The sequence below is a fragment of the Pelodiscus sinensis genome, chromosome 29 (assembly GCF_052426305.1).
Source record: "Pelodiscus sinensis isolate ZL-2025 chromosome 29, ASM5242630v1, whole genome shotgun sequence".
NCBI classification, from domain to species: Eukaryota; Metazoa; Chordata; order Testudines; family Trionychidae; genus Pelodiscus; species Pelodiscus sinensis.
Genome location: NC_143080.1, coordinates 13,041,466 through 13,064,632, shown reverse-complemented (window position 1 = coordinate 13,064,632; position 23,167 = coordinate 13,041,466). Strand labels below are relative to the sequence as shown.

At 52.4% G+C, this 23,167-nt stretch overlaps 1 protein-coding gene across 1 annotated transcript in view; it reads right to left on the bottom strand.

Annotated features, from left to right (window-relative positions):
* Positions 1 to 23,167, bottom strand: part of LOC102461409 (alpha-2-macroglobulin-like protein 1) — a 60,366-nt gene that overhangs the window by 20,732 nt on the left and 16,467 nt on the right. The window contains exons 11-17 of the mRNA XM_075911657.2: positions 20,324 to 20,488; positions 19,343 to 19,573; positions 19,037 to 19,100; positions 18,786 to 18,931; positions 11,334 to 11,483; positions 10,573 to 10,752; positions 3,254 to 3,389 (exon numbers count right to left, since the gene is read on the bottom strand). Coding sequence (XP_075767772.2) covers positions 3,254 to 3,389; positions 10,573 to 10,752; positions 11,334 to 11,483; positions 18,786 to 18,931; positions 19,037 to 19,100; positions 19,343 to 19,573; positions 20,324 to 20,488 — 1,072 coding nt within the window. The remainder of the gene's footprint in view (positions 1 to 3,253; positions 3,390 to 10,572; positions 10,753 to 11,333; positions 11,484 to 18,785; positions 18,932 to 19,036; positions 19,101 to 19,342; positions 19,574 to 20,323; positions 20,489 to 23,167) is intronic.

Sequence of the window (23,167 nt, the reverse complement as noted above, 5' to 3'; positions counted from 1 at the left end):
TATAGTCTTGCCTTAATCTTTGTATTCATGCCTGTGAGTGTGAAAGAAGTTATTTGCATATATAGTTGCTTGTATATGTAATCACATATAAGTTGAGGCCCTCAGCATGTTCTGTGAGTATCATTGTGGCCCCCGGGGCTTCCAAAGTTGAGTTCTCTAGCTCATCCCTGACAGGTGTCTGTCTAACCTGCTCTTAAATATCTCCAGTGATGGAGATTCTGCAATCTCACTAGGCAATTTATTCCGGTGATTAATCCCCCTGACAGGCAGGAAGTTTTTCCTAATGTCCAACGTAACCTCCCTTGCTGCAATTTAAGCCCATTGCTTCTTGTCCTATCCCCAGAGGCCAAGGAGAACAATTTTTCTTCCTCTTCCTTACGATACTCTTTTAGGGTATGTCTACACTACCCCGCTAGTTTGAACTAGCGGGGTAATGTAGGCATACCGCACTTGCAAATGAAGCCCGGGATTTGAATTTCCCGGGCTTCATTTGCATAAGCGGGGCGCCGCCATTTTTAAAACCCCGCTCGTTCGAACCCCGTGCAGTGAGGCTACACGGGGCACGAACGAGGTAGTTCGAACTAGGCTTCCTAGTTCGAACTACCGTTACTCCTCGTGGAATGAGGAGTAATGATAGTTCGAACTAGGAAGCCTAGTTCGAACTACCTAGTTCGTGCCCCGTGTAGCCGCGCTGCACGGGGTTCGAACGAGCAGGGATTTAAAAATGGCGGCGCCCCGCTTATGCAAATGAAGCCCGGGAAATTCAAATCCCGGGCTTCATTTGCAAGTGCGGTATGCCTACATTACCCCGCTAGTTCGAACTAGGGGGGTAGTGTAGACATACCCTTAGATCAGTGGTCCCCAACACGGTGCCCGCGGGCGCCATGGCGCCCGCCGGGGCATTTATATGTGCCCGCCGACAACCCGGGCTGGCCCCGCCCCCCGGCGCACGGTGCACTGGAGGCGCCGGCCCCAGGTGCGCGACACTCACCGGTGCCTGGTGCGCGGCGCTCGGGCGGCCCCAGCCCCGGGGCACATGCGGGCGCGCGGCGCCGTTGCCGGCCCCAGGCGCGCAGCTCGGGCGGCGGCGCCAGCCCTGGGCCCACGGCACAAGGGGCTCGGGCGGCCCCAGCCCTGGCGTGCCCCAGGATGCGCGGCCCCGTCCCCGGGCGCCCGGTGCGTGAGTGGCCCCGCCCCCGGGCGCCCGGGAGCCCATAAAGGTTGGGGACCACTGCCTTAGATACTTGAAAGCTGCTCTCAAGTCTCTTTTCAGTCTTCTCTTTTCCAAGCTAAACAAGGCCAATTCTTTCAGCCTTGCCTCACACGTCATGTTCTCTAGACCTTTCATCATTTGTGTTGCTCTTCTCTGGACCTCCTCCAGTTTCTCCACATTTTTACTGAAATGTGGCACCTAGAACTGGACACAATACTCCAGCTGGGGCCTAATGCAGATAGTTCATTCCCTGTCTCGGGGACACGAGAATGGGTGGGTTAATTTACAATCTTCCTGTTTATTATTTTCCTAGCCAGGAGGGCACAGTGGGTGTGTCTAGACTACAGGGTTTGGTCGACAAAAGTGGACTTTTGTCGACAAAACTATACCTGCGTCCACACTGCCTTTGAGTTATGTCGACATAACATCGACAAAACTCAGCAGTTTTGTCGACGTATGTAAACCTCATTCTACGAGGAATAACGCCTTTTGTTGACAGAGTTCTGTCAATAGAAGGCATTATTGCATCTACATTGTCCTTTGTGTCCACACTGTTATGTCGACAAAGTGTCTTGCTTTGTTGACAGAACTGGATGTCGTCTAGACGCTCTTTGTCGACAGAAGCTTTGTCGACAGTATCTGTTGACAAAACTTCTGTCGACAAAACCCTGTAGTCTAGATGTACCCAGTAGTTCTGATGGGGGCTCTGCAGGAAGGCAGTCCGCACTGCCCCCTGCCTGAAACCTTGTGCAGGTGTTAAACAACTGTCAGCCCACCCCAGAGGTGACTGCATTTCAGGGTGCCTGAAGCAACACAGCACCAGCAATGGACAGGGGAATGGCTCCCCGGGCATGGCTTGCTCATGACTGCTTCAGTCCCATTGGATGGGCCTCAGCCCCTTTCCTTCCCCGCCCCCACTTTGTGATGGGGCTGTAGGCTCAGGGGGAGAGGTGTGGAGGCAGGCAAAGGTGTCTCCCTGCAGCAGGTATAGATACATCTCTGTATTAATCATTCTCTCATTGAAGTTTTTAGCTGTGTATTGAGTCCTTTTACATGGAAACTTTACGTCTTGGTAGAATAGATCCTAGGACAAGTGAGGCAGAGACTGTCCCTGTGGGGTGAACGAGGTGGGAATGGATAAGGGGGAAGGTGACACTTCTGGGCAGTTGCAAAGGTTGGAGAGGGGATGGAAGCCAGATCCAAGACCAATGAGCCCTGGGAAGTGGGCCCATTGAAAGGAGACTGCACCTGTGGATGCCTTGGGGGTCAGCAGCAAGGGCCTGCTTTGGGAAGCCCCCTCTTTGGAGGTGAATGTGGCAGCATTGAGACACCACCCAGAAGCCGGCACCACAGACACTAACTGCAGAGTCGTGGGACGGCTCTCACAGATCTTGCACATGCAAAGATGATAGATCTGCAGGAGGGAGGAGCAGTGGTGTAGCGAGGGGGCTGGAGGGGTCAGATGCCCCTGGGCACCATGCTAGGGAGGTGCCAATTTAGTCCACCTCTGCTCCCCCGTCATTCCTCGGCTCGCCTGCTCCTACTCCGCCTGCCCCTGGCAGCTGGAGCCTCCTCCCCGCCTCTCTGCTCCTAGCTCAACCCTCCTCCATCTCCGCTGGTGGGTTAGTGCATGCGGGAGCCCAGCCCCAAGCTGGAGGGGGTTGGGGAAGATACGGCACAAGTTTCCCTTCCGCCCTCCTCCCAGGGTCAGGCTCAGCCATGTACCAGGTTCGGGGCCCTGCCACACAGTGGTGGTGGAGTGGGGGGGGTGCAAATTTTTCCTTTGCCCCTGGGGCACATAACACCCTCGCTCTGCCTCTGGGTCAAGGCTCTCTCTAATGCCATTGAGATACAGTCTCTGTAACCCGCCTCCAACATGGGGCACCTTTGAGTGCTGTTGCACTCTGGGTAGATGGTTTCATAGAGTTCTTTCCCGAGTGACTGAGCGCTTTCCCCAGCCTGAATCCCAGTCCCATTTCTACCCATCAGGGAACGGAGAATCCATGGGGTATTTCAGAAACAAGAAGGATGAAAGCTCACTCTTTGGTGGTCCCGGCATTCCTACAATGCCCTGGCGCTTGAAGTAGGGTTGACTACTGAATTTGTACCATGGAATTTCAGGGCAGATGACAGGTTTCTTGGTGTTGGCATTGGTGAAAACTTTCAAAGCCGCATCCTGGGAAAAAGGAAATAAAAGTAAAAGAATACAATAGGAAAAAAACCGCACAAGAGGCAGCAAGGGGCTGTTTTTCACTGCCTATTTAAGGGAAAAGTAACTATGAAGCAAGAAAACTGCAGTACTAGCAGTCCCAAGAGTGAGATCCTACATCTGTGAGTGGATGAAAGATGGCAAGATGTTCTCAAAACAGCAACTCATCACACAAACAACTCTCCCAGCCCCATGACTCAATCTGGACAATGCAATGAACAACCAGACTAGAAATTAAATTCTACAAAGTACAACAAGGAGTCCGGTGGCATTTTAAAGACTAACACACTTATTAAGGTATCATATATATAGTAGCCCAATGTCTGTGAGTCTGTAACGCTGTAGTGTTACAGTCTTGCCTCTGGGGAGCGCTTTTGCCTCCTGCCATGGTGCTCAGCTGAGTTCTGCGCCACTCAGCTGGGCCACGGCGGGGGAGCAAGCGGAACCCAAACAGCCACTTGCCTCCGCTTGCTCGCCTGCCGCAGCCCAGCTGAGCGGTGCAGAACTCAGCCGAGCGCCACGGCGGAAGGGGAAAGGGGACGAGGCGGTGACATACATGGGCCTGCCCTCTGGCTGTGTACATCACTGGGGTAGGGTGTAAAAATAACCCGACACCCTTGATCGGGGGCGGGAGGGGGGAGGGACTGGCTGGGAGAGGAGTGGGGTTGGCTGGGGGGGGGAAGCAGAATGGGGGGGGTCAGAGGCAGAGTAGCTGACCAGGGGAGAACGGGGGAGGGACGGCCGGTGGGAAGCAAAGCTGGTCGGGGGTGGGAGTCGGGGGCAGTGAGGCTGGCCGTGGGAAATCAGGAGGAGGAACTGGCTGGTGGAGGGGAGAGGGAATCGGCCGGCGGGGAGCCGGACTCACTCGGGCACCTGCAGATCCCAGGGTGCTGCCCACCCCACTCATGCATCCCTGACGGAGACAGAGGAGAGCAGAGAGAGAGTGAGAGGCAGGAGGGGGAGAAGAGAAAGAAAGAGACGGAGAGAGAGGCAGAAGGCAGAGGAGAGCTGGGGGGGGGGGGGAGGCAGTAGGAGGAGGAGAGAGAGAGAAAGAGACACAGAGCAAGAGACCGGAGGCTCAGGAGAAAAGACTGACGTGGAGGAGAGACCTGAAAATCCTGTCTTATGATTGGCTAATCGGCTAGTTAGAACATAAGCTTTCGTGAGCTACAACTCACTTCCTCAGATGCTGAAGAGAAAAGGACAGAAAAAAAAAGGATATAGAGATGGGAGTTTGACAGCTCTGCCAGCTCTGTATTCCTTCCTTCCTTCCTTCCTTCCTTCCTTCCTTCCTTCCTTCCTTCCTTCCGAGGAAGTGAGTTGTAGCTCATGAAAGCGGATGCTCTAATACCCTAATACATTTGTTAGTCTTTAAAGTGCCACTGGACTTGTGTTTGCTGAAACAGACTAACACAGCTAGCTCTCTGAAATCTAAATTCAACAAAATACCCTCACTGCCATTCCACTCTGCCCTCCCCAAATCTCTTGCGAGTGCCAACCCCCTCCCCCCCCCCATGGGCCTTGTAGCATCTGTTGACCTTGAGGGGCAACATGTTCGGGTGACTCTCAACTCAGAGGGCCTCCTGCAGAGAACACCCCACAGCCAGTGTCCCTCTCCCTCGGTCAGTGCATGGGGCTCCAACTACAGGCAGGCAAAGCAGACCCTGGAGCACCAGTCCAATGTGGAGTCCGCACGACACTCTAGTGACTCTGCTGAACAGCAGGGAGAAAGCTGCTGCCAGGGGCAGTGCAGCTTCCTCACTGCTGGGCACCCCCTATCAGAGGCGGCCTGAAAAAACAGAGGGGGTATGACCTGCCTGCCCCTCCCCCCATGTGTGGCCTCATACCCCTGAGCTACATTAAGAGCTTCTCACTGCTCACTGCAACGTCAAGTGTCCTTGGGTTTGTTCCTCAGCTATTGTAGAACATCGATTTGAACCTTTTAGGGGCAAGAATAACGTCTTTGCTATATTATACAGCCCCAAGTAACACTCAGTAATACACTAGAATAACCTTAAAGATTATTTCCACAGATACAGAGAATGAATGAATTGTCACACTGAAGGCATGTCTACACGAAGAAATTATTTCAAAATACCGAAAGTTGAAATAATAGCTCCCGAAATAACTATTTCAAAATAAGTTAACCCATGTTATTAATTCAAAAATTAATTGTAATTAATTGCACTGTTGAACAATAAAATACCAATTGAAATGTATTAAATATTTTTGGATATTTTTCTACATTTTCAAATATATTGATTTCTATTACAACACAGAATATAGAGTGTACAGTGCTCAATTTATATTATTTTTTACTACAAATATTTGCCCTGTAAAAATAGTAAACAATTTGTCCCATATAAGTACTGCAGGAACATCTCTTTATCATGAAAGTGCTTACAAATGTAGATTATGTAGATTTTTTTTGTTACATAACTGTACTCAAAACCAAAAAAGTGTAAAACTTTAGAGCCTACAAGTCCACTTAGTCCTACTTCTTGTTCTGCCCATCACTAAGACAAATTTGTTTATATTACATGAGATAATGCTGCTCTCTTAGGGTATGTCTACACTACCCCGCTAGTTCGAACTAGCGGGGTAATGTAGGCATACCGCACTTGCAAATGAAGCCCGGGATTTGAATTTCCCGGGCTTCATTTGCATAAGCGGGGAGCTGCCATTTTTAAATCCCCGCTGGTTCAAACCCCGTGCAGCGCGGCTACACGGGGCTCGAACTAGGTAGTTCGAACTAGGCTTCCTATTCCGAACTACCGGTACACCTCGTGGAACGAGGTGTACCGGTAGTTCAGAAAAGGAAGCCTAGTTTGAACTACCTAGTTCGAGCCCCGTGTAGCCGCGCTGCACGGGGTTCGAACCAGCGGGGATTTAAAAATGGCAGCTCCCCGCTTATGCAAATGAAGCCCGGGAAATTCAAATCCCGGGCTTCATTTGCAAGTGTGGTATGCCTACATTACCCCGCTAGTTCGAACTAGCGGGGTAGTGTAGACATACCCTTATTTACAATGTCACCTGAAAGTGAAAACAAATGTTTGCCTGGCACTTTTGTAGCCAGTGTTGTGAGATATTTACATGCCAAGATACACTGAACATTTGTATGCACCTTTATGCTTTGGCCACCATTGCAGAGGACTTGCTTCCATGCTGATAATGCACATTAAAATGCATTAACTAAACTTGTTGAACTCTTTGGGAGAGGATTATATGTTTCCTATTCTGCTTTACCTCCATTCTGCCATATATTTCATGTTACAGCAATCTTGGATGATGGCCCAGCACATTTTTGTTTTTAGAACACTTTCGCCACTGATTTGAAATAACGCAATGAAGATATAAAGCTGCAGAGGGGTAGCCGAGTTAGTCTATAACAGGAAAAACGTAAGAAACAGCAAATAGACTAGTAGCATCTTAAAGACTAACAAAACACGTAGCTGGTATCATGAGCTATCTGAAGAAGTGGGCCCATGAAAGCCAGCTACATGTTTTGTTAGTCTTTAAGGTGCTACTAGACTATTCATTACAATGAAAATACTGTGAGATTTCTAAGGTTAGCTACAGCAAGCAATCCCAGGTGTAAGAATCTGAAGTGCTGTCCCAAGTCTTTCCCATGGAGGAACCCCTAAAGTAATTTTTCATATCCCAAGGAACCCCTACCTATGAAAACATTTGCTTGGCCAGAAAAAGTTGACAGTGGGGAGCGCAATTCAATTACTGCTAAATTATTGTCAAGAACATTTATTTGTAAAGAGCTGTTTTATATATATATATATATATATATCAGCTTACATTGTAAGAAAACATTTTTGCATTTGTTTATTCCACGATTTCTTGCAGAACCCCAGACAATGGTCTGCAGAACCCCAGGGTTCCGCAGGACCCGGGTTGGGAAACACTGGCGTAGAGTATGCTTTCAAAAGTCTTAAAAGAGCAGCACTCTGATGCAGAAACTACAGAATCCGAACCACCAAAAATGAATCATGACCTTCTGTTGGTAGCGTCTGATTCTGTAACCAGACAGGAACCCCCCCCCCCCACCTGTAACATCCATCTTAGGTGCCTGGAGCATACAGGGCACACAGAGCAGTAAAATCAGCATAGTCTTTGAAGCCTTGACAGAGGGCCTGGATATGCTGGCTGCTGTGACCCTGGATGGCTGTAAACAGAGATACACCAATTGTTGACCTCGAGGCTGCGAAAACTGCCTTGGCTGAAACCTATATTGATACGAACACACAGCCATCCACGGGCCGGGGGGAGGGGCGGCAAGGAATCTCCTGCCCAGTAAAGAATGTCCAGTACTCACAATTTAGTTCTCTCTCTTGCAAGTGTAAATTAAGTTGAAACTCCCTTGTAAGAACTGGCATCACAAAGACGGACCAACACAATTTGGCATCTTAGCTAAGAAAGAGGATACGGGCCCCTATGGGTATAAAGATGGGTCCAGCAGCACACTTACTCTGAGCGTCAATCTACCATCTATCTGCTGGTCGGGTTAGGTAACTGGCCTCCCGAGGTTCCACGGGGACGCCCACCTCGTATTCGTCTTTCCTAGGAATTGAGGGACCAGCCCTGGCCTGACACGCTGGAGTCGAGAGGCACAGAAGGGGGTAAAAATTGTACCTGGATGTGTCCTTTGTCTTAAGTGTACACATAGACTTAGAGCTCTTTAAAGATTAAGCTGTCACTTGGTACCATTATTTCTATTTTCTATTTTTATTTTCTTTGTAACCATTTTTAAGATCTATATTTGCTAGCAGTTAAGAAATAGAGCAATAGCCATTGTAACCATCTGATTTATAAGCTTCTTTAATAAACCTGTAACTGCTTAAGTTTTAACCTGACTCCTTCAGTTGCTGTAATGGAACCAAGCACAATTTAAAAGAACTTCAGCCGGTCATAGGGATACAGGCAGAGCTGGGCATTTGGATTGTGTCGCTTCCAGGGGGCAGATCCGTAGGGGCATCTGTCAGCCTTCCATAGGCTGCCCGCTGCGGAGGGACTGTGGTCCTAGCAGCTAAAGACACGGGTGTAATAAGTTCTCCTTGTAAACTCTGGGGCATCTGTCAGCCTGTTGGCTGCCTGCCGCGAAGGGACCCCGATCCTAGCAGTCAAAGACACGGACGTTAAACTTTTCGGGGCACCCGTCAGCCTCCCTAGGCTGCCCGCTGCGACAGGACCTTGTGTCCCAGCAGTTGAAGACTCGGGTGTAACATACACACACACACTGCCCTGACCATCGGCTGACAGACTCAGGTGATGAAAATGAACATGTGTGGGTCTGGTCTGGTTTGTACTGTTATCAAGCAGAACTCATCACCACCACAGACTCAAGTCCTCTGGAATGGTGGCTGAGGCAGAAAGGGACACGTGAATCTTTGGTACATCTGGTAAGTACGATCTTGCAATGCCTCATACAACAGTGCCATGCAAAGGCCTGTTCCCCACGGGTGGGGAACTGATTTTTTTGAAAAATCAGACGGGGCCTCACACAAATGAGAAGCAAAAAACCCCTCACTAAGGTGGCCCCTGAGGCTACATCTTCACTGCCAGTTCTTCCTGCAGAAAATATGCTAATGAGGGGCTCATTAGCATAAGTCGCAATCTCATTAGCATCTTTTCTTCTGTTTCTTTTTGTGCAAGGGTTTTTTGCGCAAAAAGAAGCAGTGTGGACTTTTTTTTTTTTGCGCAAAACCCCTGTCCTGCAGAGGCATAAGGATCTTGTTCAAAACGGGTTTTGCACAAAAAAACCCCGTCCACATTAGCATATTTTCTGCCAGAAGAACTGGCAGTGAAGACGAAGCCAGACTGAGAAGCAGAAAGACACGCCCCACATTCCCCTCACACCCCAGAGCCTAGGGGGCCCAGGCTAGTAGAGCGTGTGTGCTCCAGCCTCACAGGGAGATGATGGAGGAGCTGGAGTGCCAGCACGGGATCCCCAATCCTGAGGGGGAGAGCCCTGAGCCTTGGAGACTGGATCCAGGCAAGCTGGGGGCCACATCCGGCCCCGGACCTCAGGTTCCCTCCCTCTTGGTAAACAGAAAGCAGGCAACATTATCTCCTGCAAATTGCAACCAAACTTGTTTGAGCGATTGGCTGAAGAAGTACAACTAAGTGCAGTTATTGGCGCTAAAGTTTGAGACTGTTTTATTTTTGAATGCCGCTATTTTTTGTCCGTAATTCTATACTTGTAAGATCAACTTTTATGATAAGGAGACTGCACTAGAGTCCTTGTACTAGGTGAATTGAAAATACTACTTTGATTTTTACAGTGAAAATTTAGCAATAACGATAAAGTGAGCACTTTACACTTTGTGTTGTGATATAACTGAAATTAATACATTTGAAAATGTAGAAAACAGCCAAAATATATGAATAAAGGGCATTATATTATTTAACAGCGCAATTAATTGTGCAATTCATCAGGATTAATTTTTTAAATTGCTTGACAGCCCTAGCTGCAACAGTGTGACCAGGCTTGTGCGGAGAAATGCTGCGTTAGCTACTGCTGCTATCGGATCCACTAAAAGCAGCCTCAGAGCCAGCATTCCCTGCCTATTGCAAACGTGTAAGTGGCCTGCCCTGGGGGAGGTACTGATATAATCTCTGCCATCTTTTCTGGTTGTTCCCTCCCACCTAATCTCAGCCTTAGGGGCTGGATAGCTCTGCTACGCCCCAGCCTCCACCCAGCCCTGGCTAAAGCACTCAGCTGACCCTGTGCGGCGTAGTGCAAGGGAGACAAGCCAGGATCTTGAAACATGCTCGAAGCCACTCAGGAGCAAAGGGCGAGAGCACCAACCGCTGGGGGCTCTGCTAATGGGACAAGGATACTTAAGGGCACGTTTTTCAGCTCTCTCAGTGCCTTGTGATCAGCAGTCTTCCAGGCAGCCTGGTGCTACCAAGTCCCTCTCTCCCGGGCCAGGCCACCTGCACAATCAACGTCATTTCATTCACTCCACCGGTGCTGGACCCTTTTACACCTGCTAGGGAATCTGGCCCTCTCACCTCCACTGGTGCTGGGCCCGTTTACACCTGCCGGGGAAATGGCCCCAACTCCTACATCTATGTCTTGCCGATTTTGAGGCTCCAGTTACGCACCGGTGGCCTCCTCACACGCTGACCCAGGCGTTACCTTAAATAAATGGTAGGAGTCACTGGCAGTGAACCGGACTCGTGAGCGCCTCCTGCTGGGCCGCCGCCAGGGATCCATGAATACAAAGCTCTCATGGAAAAACGGACAGTCACTTGGTGCGGGCTCTCGCGCCAGGGCAGGAGAGTCTCCTTGGGGAAAACGGGGGAGCAAGCTATAGACCTAAAAATAAACAGAAAACGTCAGTCCTGGGAGCGAAGCCAGGGCCCAGTTCTGGCCCCTTCCCTCACTAACACATCTCCCCAGCCCTGGCCCTGGGGCCCAGACCAGCTCCCGTGTGGGCCTCTCTTGCTGCAGCTCCCCCACGTCCATTCCGCACTGTCACCCGGGCAAGGGGCAAATCCTGCTGCCGCAGAGGAATGGAGGCTCCCACAATGCACCTGACCCACTATCCCCTGCTAGACTTGGGGGCAGAGAATTCTCCTTCCCCTGCCCCTGGGGACCAGCTCTGCCCCGGAGAGCGAGCTCCGGTTTCCCCGGCCATTATCTCAGCTCCGAGCTCCGTGTGCCCAGCCAGAGCCGGGTGAGGGGAATTGGGGGGGCGCTGCAAGGGCTGATGGGAGATCAGACAAGGGAAGTGGGGACCCCGCAGAGGGGGGGCCAAGTGCCATTGGAGCAGCCCTGTGACCAGGAGAGGTGGCCTCGAGGGGTGTCCCCCAGTGGCCGTGCATCGCCCCTCCTGTGAGGGGGGAGGACTCGTCGGGGGAGGGTTGGGGTGAATGGCCGAGCTGCTCTGGACTCACCGTGTCGACGCTGAGCTCGGCCTCAGGCTTCATGAGCAGCACGCTGCGATCCACGGCGCGGACGGCGCACAAGGACCCGGGGGCAGCCTGCACCTGCAGCTGGAGCTCCGAGCCCGGCAGGGCCCGGTCCTGCGAGAAGGCCAGCTTCACCTGGCGAGGCACAGGGCATCACAGTGGGGGAGAGAGACCCCCGGGGCAGGGGCAGGCCCTGCGTGTCACTCTGGCCCCAGGCCCTGCTGGCCGAAAGCCCGGGGCTATGGGAGTCGCGCTGGGGTGGGAGAGACAGCCCAGGCTCATTCAGTGTCCCTGTGTGGCTCGTAGCCGCAGCTATTTCTAGACACCCTGGGAGCGGGTGAATGCAGTCGAGAGGGAGCGAGCCTGGAGCACTGGACCTGGTGCAGGACCCTGGCCGGAAGGAGAGGCTGTGAACCAGCCAGGCCCTGCTCCCAGGCCGCTGTCTGGCCCAGGAACCTGGCAGCTCGTACTGGTGAAGAAGGCAGGAGGTAGTCCTGTTCATCTGTTCCCGCTCACCCAGAGTCATCTAGGGTTGCCAGATGGTTGAACCAAAAATACCGACCCCTCCCCCCACCCCACCCCACCCCACCCCACCCCAAAAAAACCACCGGGGGAAGAAAGCAGGGGAGAGAAAAAAAAAAGACTCTGAGACGTATTAAGCAATAAATAAATAAATAATGAAACAGCATTAAAACAGCAGGGCCCCTGTCAGAGTGAGCGCAGAGTTAGAATGGGGATAGGAACAGGGGCGCGGTTGAGCCCTAAGACCCAGGGAAGCATTGCTTCCCCTTCGTCTTTAGGCTTTTTGCTGGTGGCCATTTTGTGTTCTTGTTCAAGCCAGAACTTAGCTTCCCTGCAGAACCTGGTAAGCACAGGGTCCAGGGGCGAGGGGCTGGGAGTGTCGGGGCCCAGGGGGGAAGGCCGGGGGCTGGGCCCGGGCCCGGGCCCAGGCGCTAGGGTTGCTAGGTATCTGGTATTTTCGCCTTCTGGCCGGGAAAAAAAAATCAGAAAATACCGGACATTTTAGGTGTCTGCTATTTTCTGAATTTTTTTTACCGGAGAGGAGGCGAAAATACCGGACTGTCCGGGTCAATACCGGACACCTGGCAACCCTAGATTCATCCCAGCCTAGCAGAAGGTAAGGTAGCTTGACAAAGCAATGATCAGACATCAGAAACCAGGGGAGGGAAGTGGTTGCCGTGGCGTCCCCCAGTTGGTGTGCACGCTGTGTGTGTCAGTTGTGTGTTTTAGTCTAGCAATGTCAGGGGACTTAGCTGGCACTCTTTGTTCAGCGGAGGGGGCAGCAGAAAGTTCCCCGCTGAGTGAGCCGTTCCTTGCCACGGGGCACTCATGTATTAGCATAACCACAGAGCCAGGGTGCCTTGTCATCGAACCAGGCCTGTGGCCTATTGGGGTGTGTCTAGACTACAGGGCTCTGTCAACAGCCTGGGTAAGCAACATGGCAGCCTGCTGAACGAATGCTCTGACCTGTCTACTAGCAACATGGCAACTGTAAGGATAGAAGCACCGAGCAGCCCAAACCGCGCTACAGAGGCAGCCACATTGCAGCCTCCAGCACTTAAACACACTGCGCAGTGCTGGCTAGGTCTGCTGAAGGAGCTCTCTGCCCAGAGCTGAGCTAGCACAGAGAAAGAACACACAGTGCACACGCACAGACACACATGCCAACACATACGCACGCACACACACACACACGCATGCACACACACATACGCAAGCCACCTGGCAACAGAGGGTCGGGGGTGCGGTGGGATAGGGACGTCATGACAGAATCGCCAGCCGCATGCGATAACCCTCATGAGTCAGACTCCCTCGGGGTATGTCTACACTAGCCCCCTAATTCGAACTAGGGTGGTTAATGCAGGCATTCGAAGTTGCAAATGAAGCCCAGGATTTAAATATCCCGGCTTCATTTGCATCCTCTCATCCGGTGCCATTTTTAAATCCCCTTAGTCCGAACTAGGGCAAGCGACCAAGGAGCTTGCGAACAGGTGATTGCTAACAGGGAGTTTTGAGAGGGAGTTCTCCAGGTGAAGGAGAAGCAGATACAGGACTCTTGAGGGAAGTGTGTTTTGTTATTGGGGCTTTCTTAGTGTGTGCAGAGCTTGAGTGTGTTTGGTGTGTGTTGGGTTTTTTTTTTTCCTTTCCCCCCTCCCCCTGTTTGAGTGAGGCTTTAGAGGGGGAGTTCTCCAGGTAGAGGAGAAGTAGATACAGGAGTCTTGGGAGAAGTGGGTGTTGTGCTTGGGGCTTTCTTGCTGTATGCTGAGCTTGTGTTTGTGAGTGAGGGTTGGTGTGTGTGCTTTTTTGTTTCTTTGTTTGTTTATTTATTTATTTTCCCCTGTGTTTGAGAGTGAGGCTTTTTTTTCCCCCTTCCCCCCCTCCCCTTGATAGAGTTTGTGCTGTGATTGGTAGGGGCTGTGATTGGCAGGTGGAAACTGTTGGCTTCTAATTAAAGTTTGAATTCTAGAAGCCTCTGCTGATTGGCTGAGCCTTGGTAGGGGGAGGGGCTTTATAAGGCAGTGGGCAAGCGACCAAGGAGCTTGCGAACAGGTGACTGCTAACAGGGAATTTTGAGAGGGAGTTCTGAAGGGGAGTGGGAAGGGCGGGAGGTTCTCTTGTCTTTCTTTTTAAATCCCTTCTCCAGGACAGCAGCGATGGTTGATGATGGGTCTGCTGTTGTTACCTGCACGGCGTGTGCCATGTTTGTCTTCCTCCCGGAAGAAAGAACGGATTTCATCTGCACCAAGTGCAAGCTGGTCGAGATTTTGGAAGAAAAAATTAGAGGACTGGAGGCCCAAGTGTCGACCTTACGCTTGATCAGAGAGGATGAAGACTTCCTCGATAGAAGGCAGCAATTGATCCTTCAAGCACAGCAGGCAGAGGAGCCAGTGAGGGCAGTACGTGACCAAAAAGAGAACTGGCAGCATGTAACTTCTAGAAGGGGAAAAAGGCCAGCACGGGATTCCCCCGATGCTATAGAGGTAAGCAATCGCTTTCAAGCTCTCTCCACAGGTTCTGCAGTGCTGAAAGCTCTGGAAGGGACCTCACAAGGTAGAAACCAGAAGGGAGCACCATCTACTGAAAGGCATGGGATGCGTAGTCCTAGGGATGGGGGTTCCATGGCCACCACCCCCAAAAGGAAACGACAGGTGGTGGTGGTCAGGGACTCCCTCCTAAGAGGGACTGAGCCATCCCTCTGCCGTCCGGACCTGGAATCTCGAGAGGTGTGCTGCTTACCGGGAGCTCGCATTCGGGATGTCACTGAGAGGCTTAGCAAGCTGATCAAACCTTCAGATCGCTACCCCTTCCTGCTTCTCCATGTAGGAACTAATGATACTGCCAAGAATGACCTTGAGCGGGTTGCTGCGGATTATGTAGCGCTGGGAAGAAGGATCCAAGAATTTGGAGCGCAAGTGGTGTTCTCGTCCATCCTCCCTGTTGAAGGGAAAGGACTGGGCAGGGATCGTCGAATTGAGGGCGTAAATGCATGGTTGCGCAGGTGGTGTCGCAGAGAGGGCTTTGGTTTCTTTGACCATGGGACTCTGTTCCGGGCGCAAGGATTGTTAGGAAGAGATGGGATCCACTTAACGAAGAGAGGAAGGAGCATCTTCGCGGGCAGGCTTGCAAACCTAGTGAGGAGGGCTTTAAACTAGGTTCGTCGGGGGACGGTGACCAAAACCCTGAGGGGAGTGGGAAAGTCAGATACCGGGAAGAAATGCATAGAGCAAGGCGCAAGAAAGGAGGTCCCCAGTTTCGAATGGAGAAGATAGTGCAATCAACTGGTTACCTGAAGTGTTTGTACACTAATGCGAGAAGCCTAGGCAACAAACAGGAAGAACTGGAGGCCCTGGCCCAGACCAAGAAATATGATTTAATTGGGATAACAGAGACTTGGTGGGATGACTCGCATGACTGGAGCGCTGTCATGGAAGGGTATAGATTGTTCAGGAAGAATAGGCAGGGGAGAAAAGGAGGAGGAGTTGCACTATATGTAAGAGAGCACTATGATTGCTCTGAACTCCAGTATAAAGAGGGAGAAAAACTTGTTGAAAGTCTATGGGTCAGGTTTAAAGGAGCAAACAGCAGTGATGTTGTGGTTGGTGTCTGCTACAGGCCACCGAACCAGGTGGACGAGGTAGATGAGGCTTTCTTTGGACAACTGAGCAAAGCTTCCAGATCGCAGGCCCTGGTTCTCATGGGGGACTTTAATCACCCTGACATCTGTTGGGAAACCAATACGGCAGTACACAGGCAATCCAGGAAGTTTTTGGAGAATGTTGGGGATAACTTCTTGGTACAAGTGCTGAAGGATCCGACCAGGGGCCGGGCACAGCTTGACCTTCTCCTCACAAACAGGGAGGAACTAATAGGGGACGTAGAGGTGGGTGACAACCTGGGAAGCAGTGATCATGAGATGGTAGATTTCAGGATCCTGACCAAAGGAAGGAAAGAGAGTAGTAAAATACACACCTTGGACTTCAAAAAAGCAGATTTTGACTCCCTCAGAGACCAGATGGGCAGACTCCCCTGGGATGCTAACATGAAGGGGAAAGGAGTTCAGGACAGCTGGCAGTATTTTAAAGAAGCCTTATTGAAGGCACAGAAAGAAACCATCCCGACGCATAGCAAGAGAGGCAAACCTGGTAGGAGACCAGATTGGCTTACAGGGGAAATCCTTGGTGAACTTAAGCACAAAAAGGAAGCTTACAGAAAGTGGAAACTTGGACAAATGACTAGGGAGGAGTTTAAATGTATAGTTCGAGAATGCCGGGGGTCTATCAGGAATGCGAAAGCGCAAATGGAGTTGCGACTGGCTAAGGATGTGAAGGATAACAAGAAAGGTTTCTACAGGCATGTCAACAAGAAGAAGGTGATCAGAGAGGGTGTGCAGTCCCTAATGGATGAAGGAGGTAACCTAGTGACAGATGTGGGGAAAGCTGAAGTACTCAATGCTTTCTTTGCATCTGTATTCACGGACAAGGTCGGCTCCTGGACTTCTGTGCTAAGTGACGCAAGACAAGAAGAAGATGGACAGCCCTTGGTGGGTAAAGAACAGGTTAGGAACTATTTAGAAAAGCTAAACGTACACAAATCCATGGGTCCAGACTTAATGCACCCGAGGGTACTGAGGGAGTTGGCAAATGTCATTGAGGAGCCTTTGGCCATTATCTTTGAAAAGTCGTGGAGATCGGGCGAAATCCCGGATGATTGGAAAAAGGCAAATGTAGTGCCCATCTTCAAAAAAGGGAAGAAGGACGATCCAGGGAACTATAGGCCGGTCAGTCTTACCTCGGTTCCTGGAAAAATCATGGAAGGGATCCTAAAGGAATCCATTTTGAGACACTTGGATGAGAGGAAAGTGATCAGGAATAGTCAGCATGGATTCACAAAGGGCAAGTCGTGCTTGACCAATCTGATTAGCTTCTATGATGAGGTAACTGGCTCGGTGGACATGGGAAAGTCAGTGGATGTTATATACCTTGACTTTAGCAAGGCTTTTGATACGGTCTCCCACGCTATCCTTGCCAGCAAGTTAAGGGAATGTGGATTGGATAAATGGACGGTAAGATGGATAGAAAGATGGCTAGAAGGCCGGGCCCAGCGGGTAGTGATCAACGGTTCGATGTCAGGTTGGCGGTCGGTTTCTAGTGGAGTGCCCCAAGGTTCGGTTCTAGGACCGGTTTTGTTCAATATCTTTATTAATGACCTGGATGAGGGGATAGATTGCACCCTCAGCAAGTTTGCAGATGACACTAAGCGAGGGGGAGAGGTAGATACGCTTAAGGGCAGAGATAGGGTCCAGAGTGACTTAGACAAATTGGAGGATTGGGCCACTAGAAATCTCATGAGATTCAACAAAGACAAGTGTAGAGTCCTGCACTTGGGACGGAAGAATCCCAAGCATAGTTACAGGCTGGGGACCAACCGGTTAAGTAGTAGTTCTGCAGAAAAGGACCTGGGGGTTACAGTGGATGAGAAGCTAGATATGAGTCAACAGTGTGCCCTTGTAGCCAAGAAGGCTAATGGCATATTAGGATGCATTAAGAGGAGCATTGCCAGCAGATCCAGAGATGTCATTATTCCCCTTTATTCGGCTTTGGTGAGGCCACATCTGGAGTATTGTGTCCAGTTCTGGGCCCCCCACTACAAAAAGGATGCGGAAGCATTGGAGAGGGTCCAGCGGAGGGCAACCAAAATGATTAGGGGTCTGGAGCATATGACCTACGAGGAGAGGCTGAGGGACTTGGGTCTGTTTAGTCTGCAGAAGTGAAGAGTGAGGGGGGACTTGATAGCAGCCTTCAACTTCCTGAAGGGAGGTTCCAAAGAGGCTGGAGAGAGGCTGTTCTCAGTAGTGACAGATGGCAGAACAAGGAGCAATGGTCTCAAGTTGTGGTGGGAGAGGTCCAGATTGGATATTAGGAAAAACTTTTTTACTAGGAGGGTAGTGAAGCATTGGAATGGGTTACCTAGGGAAGTAGTGGAGTCTCCATCCCTAGAGGTGTTTAAGTCTCGGCTTGACAAAGCCCTGGCTGGGTTGATTTAGATGGGATTGGTCCTGCCTAGAGCGGGGGGCTGGACTTGACGACCTTCTGAGGTCTCTTCCAGTTCTATGATTCTATGATAAGGGGATGGTTGGATGAAATAACATGATCTTGGTAACTAATTGACCATTCATTATCAGTTGGAAATAGGTCAATGGAGGGATGATAGGAGTTGCTATAGGGAACTTTCTGGGTGTCTGGCTGGTGAGTCTTTCCCACATGCTCAGGGTTTAGCTGATCGCCATATTTGGGGTCAGGAAGGAATTTTCCTGCAGGGTAGATTGGCAGAGGCCCTGGAGGTTTTTCGCCTTCCTCTGTAGCATTGGGCACAGATCACAGCTGAAGGACTCTCTGCATGTTGGGGCCTTCAAAGTATTTGAAGGCTTCCATATCTGAGACATAGGTGAGAGGATTATTCTAAGAGGGGTGGGCGAGATTCTGTGGCCTGCACTGTGCAGGGGGTCAGACTAGATGATCATAATGGTCCCTTCTGACCTTAAAGTCTATGAGAACTAACTGCCCGTGGCTACACACTGCAGTCTAACGTTAACTCGAACTAAGCACTGGGGGGGTGGCTGTGGGAGGACTGGGGGTGGCGGAAGAGCGCTGTGGGTGGCTGTGGGAGGGCTGGGGGTGGCGGAGGAGCGCTGGGGGTGGCTGTGGGAGGACTGGAGAGACATCTGCTCCTAAATTGGAAAAGGGCGGGGCCCTTCCCATCACTGCACCGGGGCGTGTGTTAAGTGGCGACCTGCGACACGGGAGCTAGAACGACTGTACTGACCCTGGTGCTGTCATAAGAGGGGGGGCCCAGGGCTCCAGTTACAGGGCAGGAGCGGTTCCCCCCAAGCCCCTCGGCCCCGAGCCCCAGGCTCACCTTGTTGGGGAGGCACTTGGCCACGCGCAGTAGGGCGCTGTCGGCAGCCATCTCTCCGTCGGGCAGCACCGTGTAACCCAGCACCTTGGCAGCCGGCGCCAGCTCAGTGCCGATGGGCAGCTCCACTGAGAAGGAGCCTTTCAGTCCTAGGGGCAGTGGGGGGCAGTCAGGGGCAGCCAGCAGAGCCCCACCCCCCGCCCGGTCCCTGCCCGGGGCTCCATCCCCGACACGCACCCCTCCCCCCCACTTACCAGCCTCCTCGCCGAGCTCCAGCCCCTTGTGGAGGATCCTGGCGATGGCTCCCTTGGCCACGACCTGCGGAGGAGGAGACGGGAGTCACTGAGCTGAGGCTGAACAGGGGCTGGCGAACGCCCTGATGTGGGGATGCTGCACAGGGCGGGGCAGCCTCCCCCCCCACCCCTTGGACTGAGCCAGCGGAGGTGGATGTGCTGACTGCACACCCCATTCTCTCTCACACATGCACAAATACAGTCACACACACACACACACAGGCGCGCGCGCGAGCACAGACTTTAGCTTCCCAGGTTGGGGCTCACCAGGAAGATGAAATCCAGGCTCTTGGACCCGTTCCCCAGGGCCTCCCTGGCCAGGACATAGTCCACGTGGAGCCGCTGGGCCTGGTCGCAGGGCAGCTCCCCGCCCAGCCTGCGGATCTTCAGGAAACTCTGGCTCTTGGAGTAGAAGGGCTCCACATGGTGATGGGCATCTGGGTAACTGGGACCGATTCTCCCATACTCAATGGTCTGATCCACATGCTTGAAGTGGCCCTGGGGAGAGACAGCAATGAGGCGCGCCGAGTGCTGAGCGCCCTGCACAGGAATGCCAGGGCAGGGCCATCTTTGCCACCTGAGTTCCTCAGCCAGCCCCCTCGCCCGGCGTCCACCAGAGCTGTAATTGCAGCAGAGCGAGCGAGTCTGGAGCACTGCAGGACCTGAGCCCCGGAACACGGTCGTGAAAGCCGGGCCATGCTATGAGCAAACATGGGGCCCTGTCACAAAGCAGGCGCTCGCTTACAAGTCCACTGTCTAGACACAGGCACTGCTCCGTGGCCCTGGTACTCAGTACTGGCCACACACTCCAGACACTTAGCGCAAGTACATCCCCAGCCAGAGTCTCCCGTCATGGCCGCCCCCCCGGCCTGGGCGATGGCTCAGGAGCTGGGCGGCAGAGCAGTGACTGGGGATGTTTGTTTGGCCCAGCAGGTACAAGGTGCAGGGAGATGCAACCTGTTTATATCAATGTGTACAAGGAGACGTCTCTGGGGGGAGGGGAGGGCAACTTTCTCCAGCCTCTGGGGCAGCAGACGCTCCTGGGGCTGACTGAGTGGCCTGTTCTCGTGGACCTGTAACCACAGAGCCAGGGAGCGAAGACGGCGCTTCATCGACGATGAACCGGGCCGAGGCCCTGAGCCAAGCCAGTGACCCTTCTTTGTGTGACGCGGAGGTCTGCTCAGCCCAGCGGAGATGATGGAGGCAGGCATGAGAGTCACCACAGGTGCTGGGAGGCCCATAACTTACCCGCAGAGTGACCGACCCGGTCCAGCCGGAGGTGTCCAGCGCGAAGGAGGCTCTGCCAGCCTCGTCCGTCAGGAAGGTCTGGTTCTGCCTCACACCTCCATAGGCAACAAACAGCTGCAGCGGCTCATTTCTCAGCGCCGAGCCATCCGCCGCCTTCAGGAGCATCTGAGCGGAGAGAGGAGGAGACGCACGGCTTGAAGGGGAGCATTACGCGGGTGGGAGCAGACAGGGGAAAGCCAGGGAGGATCAGTCTATTGTCCAGACTAGACAACACTTTGGAATACTCCCTTGAGCCATCTGTGTACCCATAAACACATCCAGTGTCCCCTGGAACCAGTGTTGTCTCCAGTCCATGGAGTGGTATTAGCCAGGGGGTAGAAATGGTGTCCCTGGCCTCTGTTTGTGGAAGGCTGGAGAGGGATGGTACGAGACAAATGGCTTGGTCATTGTCTTCAGTCCATCCCCTCCAGGGTCCCTAGTGTTGGCCGCTGTCAGCAGACAGGCTACTGGGCTAGATGGACCTTTGGTCTGACCCAGTACGGCCGTTCTTATGTTTTTATGTTCTAAGCTCAGGGTCGGGGGTCTCAGTGGACCCCCTTGATTTTAATGCAAACCTGCGCCTGGGTGGCCAGGCTGGCAGCTCTTCTGCCCTAGACGGCCACTTTCCTGTGCCTAGTGCGGAGATCATGGACATTGGAGGCTTCCCCCCAAACCTCGATGAGGTCCACGATCTCTGCACTAGACCAGGCGGGCGCCCGCCTCTTGCGGCCCTGGGCAGGCTCCTGGGAGCTGCCAGCCTGGTCCCAGGAAGAAGCGGAGGGCTGGGTGGCAGCGGGTGGCTGGTTTGTGCCATGCCAGGTGCAGGGTCTGCTGGCTGGGTGCTGGTAGGCTTGCACCTGGCACGGGCACTGTAGCCAGCCTGTGCCCCTTTAAGGGCTCCGGGGCCGGGAGGGGGGCAGACAAGTTTCCCTGGTGGTGCCCAGGGTGGCCACCAGGGCAAGCTGGGGAGGGCTAGCCTCCCACTAGTTCGAATTAAGTGGCTACACAGCCCTTAATTCGAACTACTTAATTCGAACTAGGCGTTAGTCCTCATAGAATGAGGTTTACCTAGTTCGAATTAAGCGCTCCGCTAGTTCGAATTAAGTTCGAACTAGCGGTTTGCATGTGTAGCGCCTAGCAAAGTTAATTTGAACTAACGTCTGTTAGCTCGAATTAACTTTGTAGTGTAGACATAGCCCAGCTGGTGACCCTGCCTTAGGCGATCAGTTCTGGTTTGCTAGCCCTGAGGTTTGTAATCTGATTTCATTTAGATTTAAGCATGTAACTGTTCTGTTTGTTTGGCTCCCCTTGTGTGGTTACTGCCTAGAAATTAATAACTCTCATTGTTAAGAAGAAAAGAAGAAGATGAGTGGTGGTGGTCGGGGACTCCCTCCTAAGATGGATAGAGCCATCCATCTGCTGTCCAGACCTGGAATCTCGAAGTGTGCTGCTTACTAGGAGCTCAAATTCAGGATGTGACCAAGAGTCTTCCAAAACTGATCAAACCTTCAGATCGCTACCCTTTCCTGCTTCTCCACGTGGAAACTAACAGTACGGCCAAGAATGACCTAGAGTGGGGGCACTGCAGATAATGTAGCCCTGGGAAGAAGGATCGAGGAATTTGAAGCGCAAGTGGTGTTCTCGCCCATCTCCCTGTTGAAGGAAAAGGTCCAGGGAGGGATGCTCAGTCAGAAAAACAAAGATTGTAGAGCAGATTGGTTTACCGGGGAAATCCTTGGTGAGCTTACACACACAAAGGAAGTTTACAACAAGAGGAAACTTGGACTGATGATTAGGGAGGAGTGTAAATAGGCACAAACGCCATGCTCATTTCCCGGGATGCGACTTTATTATGACTCCCCCCTCCCCCCTGAGTTACATAGAGTCCCACGGTGTATCTTGTCCCAGAGTAACCCTGGCCTTGCTCACGCCGGCTGGTCGTGCCCGAGGGATTAAGAGGGCGGAGTAGAGGGACTCGGGCCTGCCCTCTCTCCCGAGTCCCGAACCAGGGCCTTAAGACAGGGAGAGCACTCCTTGTTCAGTTAGCTACCCCTAAACTCACCCGCTCGCATGGTAAACGGCCCCGCCCTGGGCTGCTTCCTACTCCACCGGTCCCTGAACCCGAGTTACCTCACTTGGCACCGGCCTTACCCATCTCCTGTCCACAGTCCTTCTCCCCCCTTTTCCCTTTTGAAGTTTGGGTAGGTAGGCTGGCGTGGGACGTCATCTCCCGGCAATCTCCTCCATCGCACCTGCTCTGACGTCATCCCCCGGTGCCTCTGGGGTGCGCCACGCGGCAGTGATGTCACTAGCCTGAGCTGGCTGGATGATGCAGTGGGCGCTCTCAGCCAACTGATCGTGGGTGTCCCTCTCCCACAGACCCTGCGCGGCGGCTTCGGCTGCTTCCCCACGGGTCTCCTTGCCTGCAAATCCCCTCTCCCAGGCCTTCCCTGACTGCCCCTGCGTGCGGGGTTGCGGCACTCCACTACAAGGAGTATAAACATATTGCTCCAGAATGCAAGGGAGTTATCAGGAAGATGAAAGTACAATTGGAAATGTAGCTTGCAGGGGATGTGAAGGGTAACAACACAGGTTTCTCCAGGCAAGTTAGCAAGAAGAAGGTGATCAGAGGGGATGTGGGGCCCTTACTGGATGAGGGAGGTAACCTAGTGACAGATGATGTGGGAAAAGCTGAAGTACTCAATGCTTTCTTTGCCTCTGTATTCACGGACAAGGTCAGCTCCCAGACTACTGCACTAGACTACTGGGCTACGTCTAGACTGGCCCCTTCTTCGGAAGAGGCAT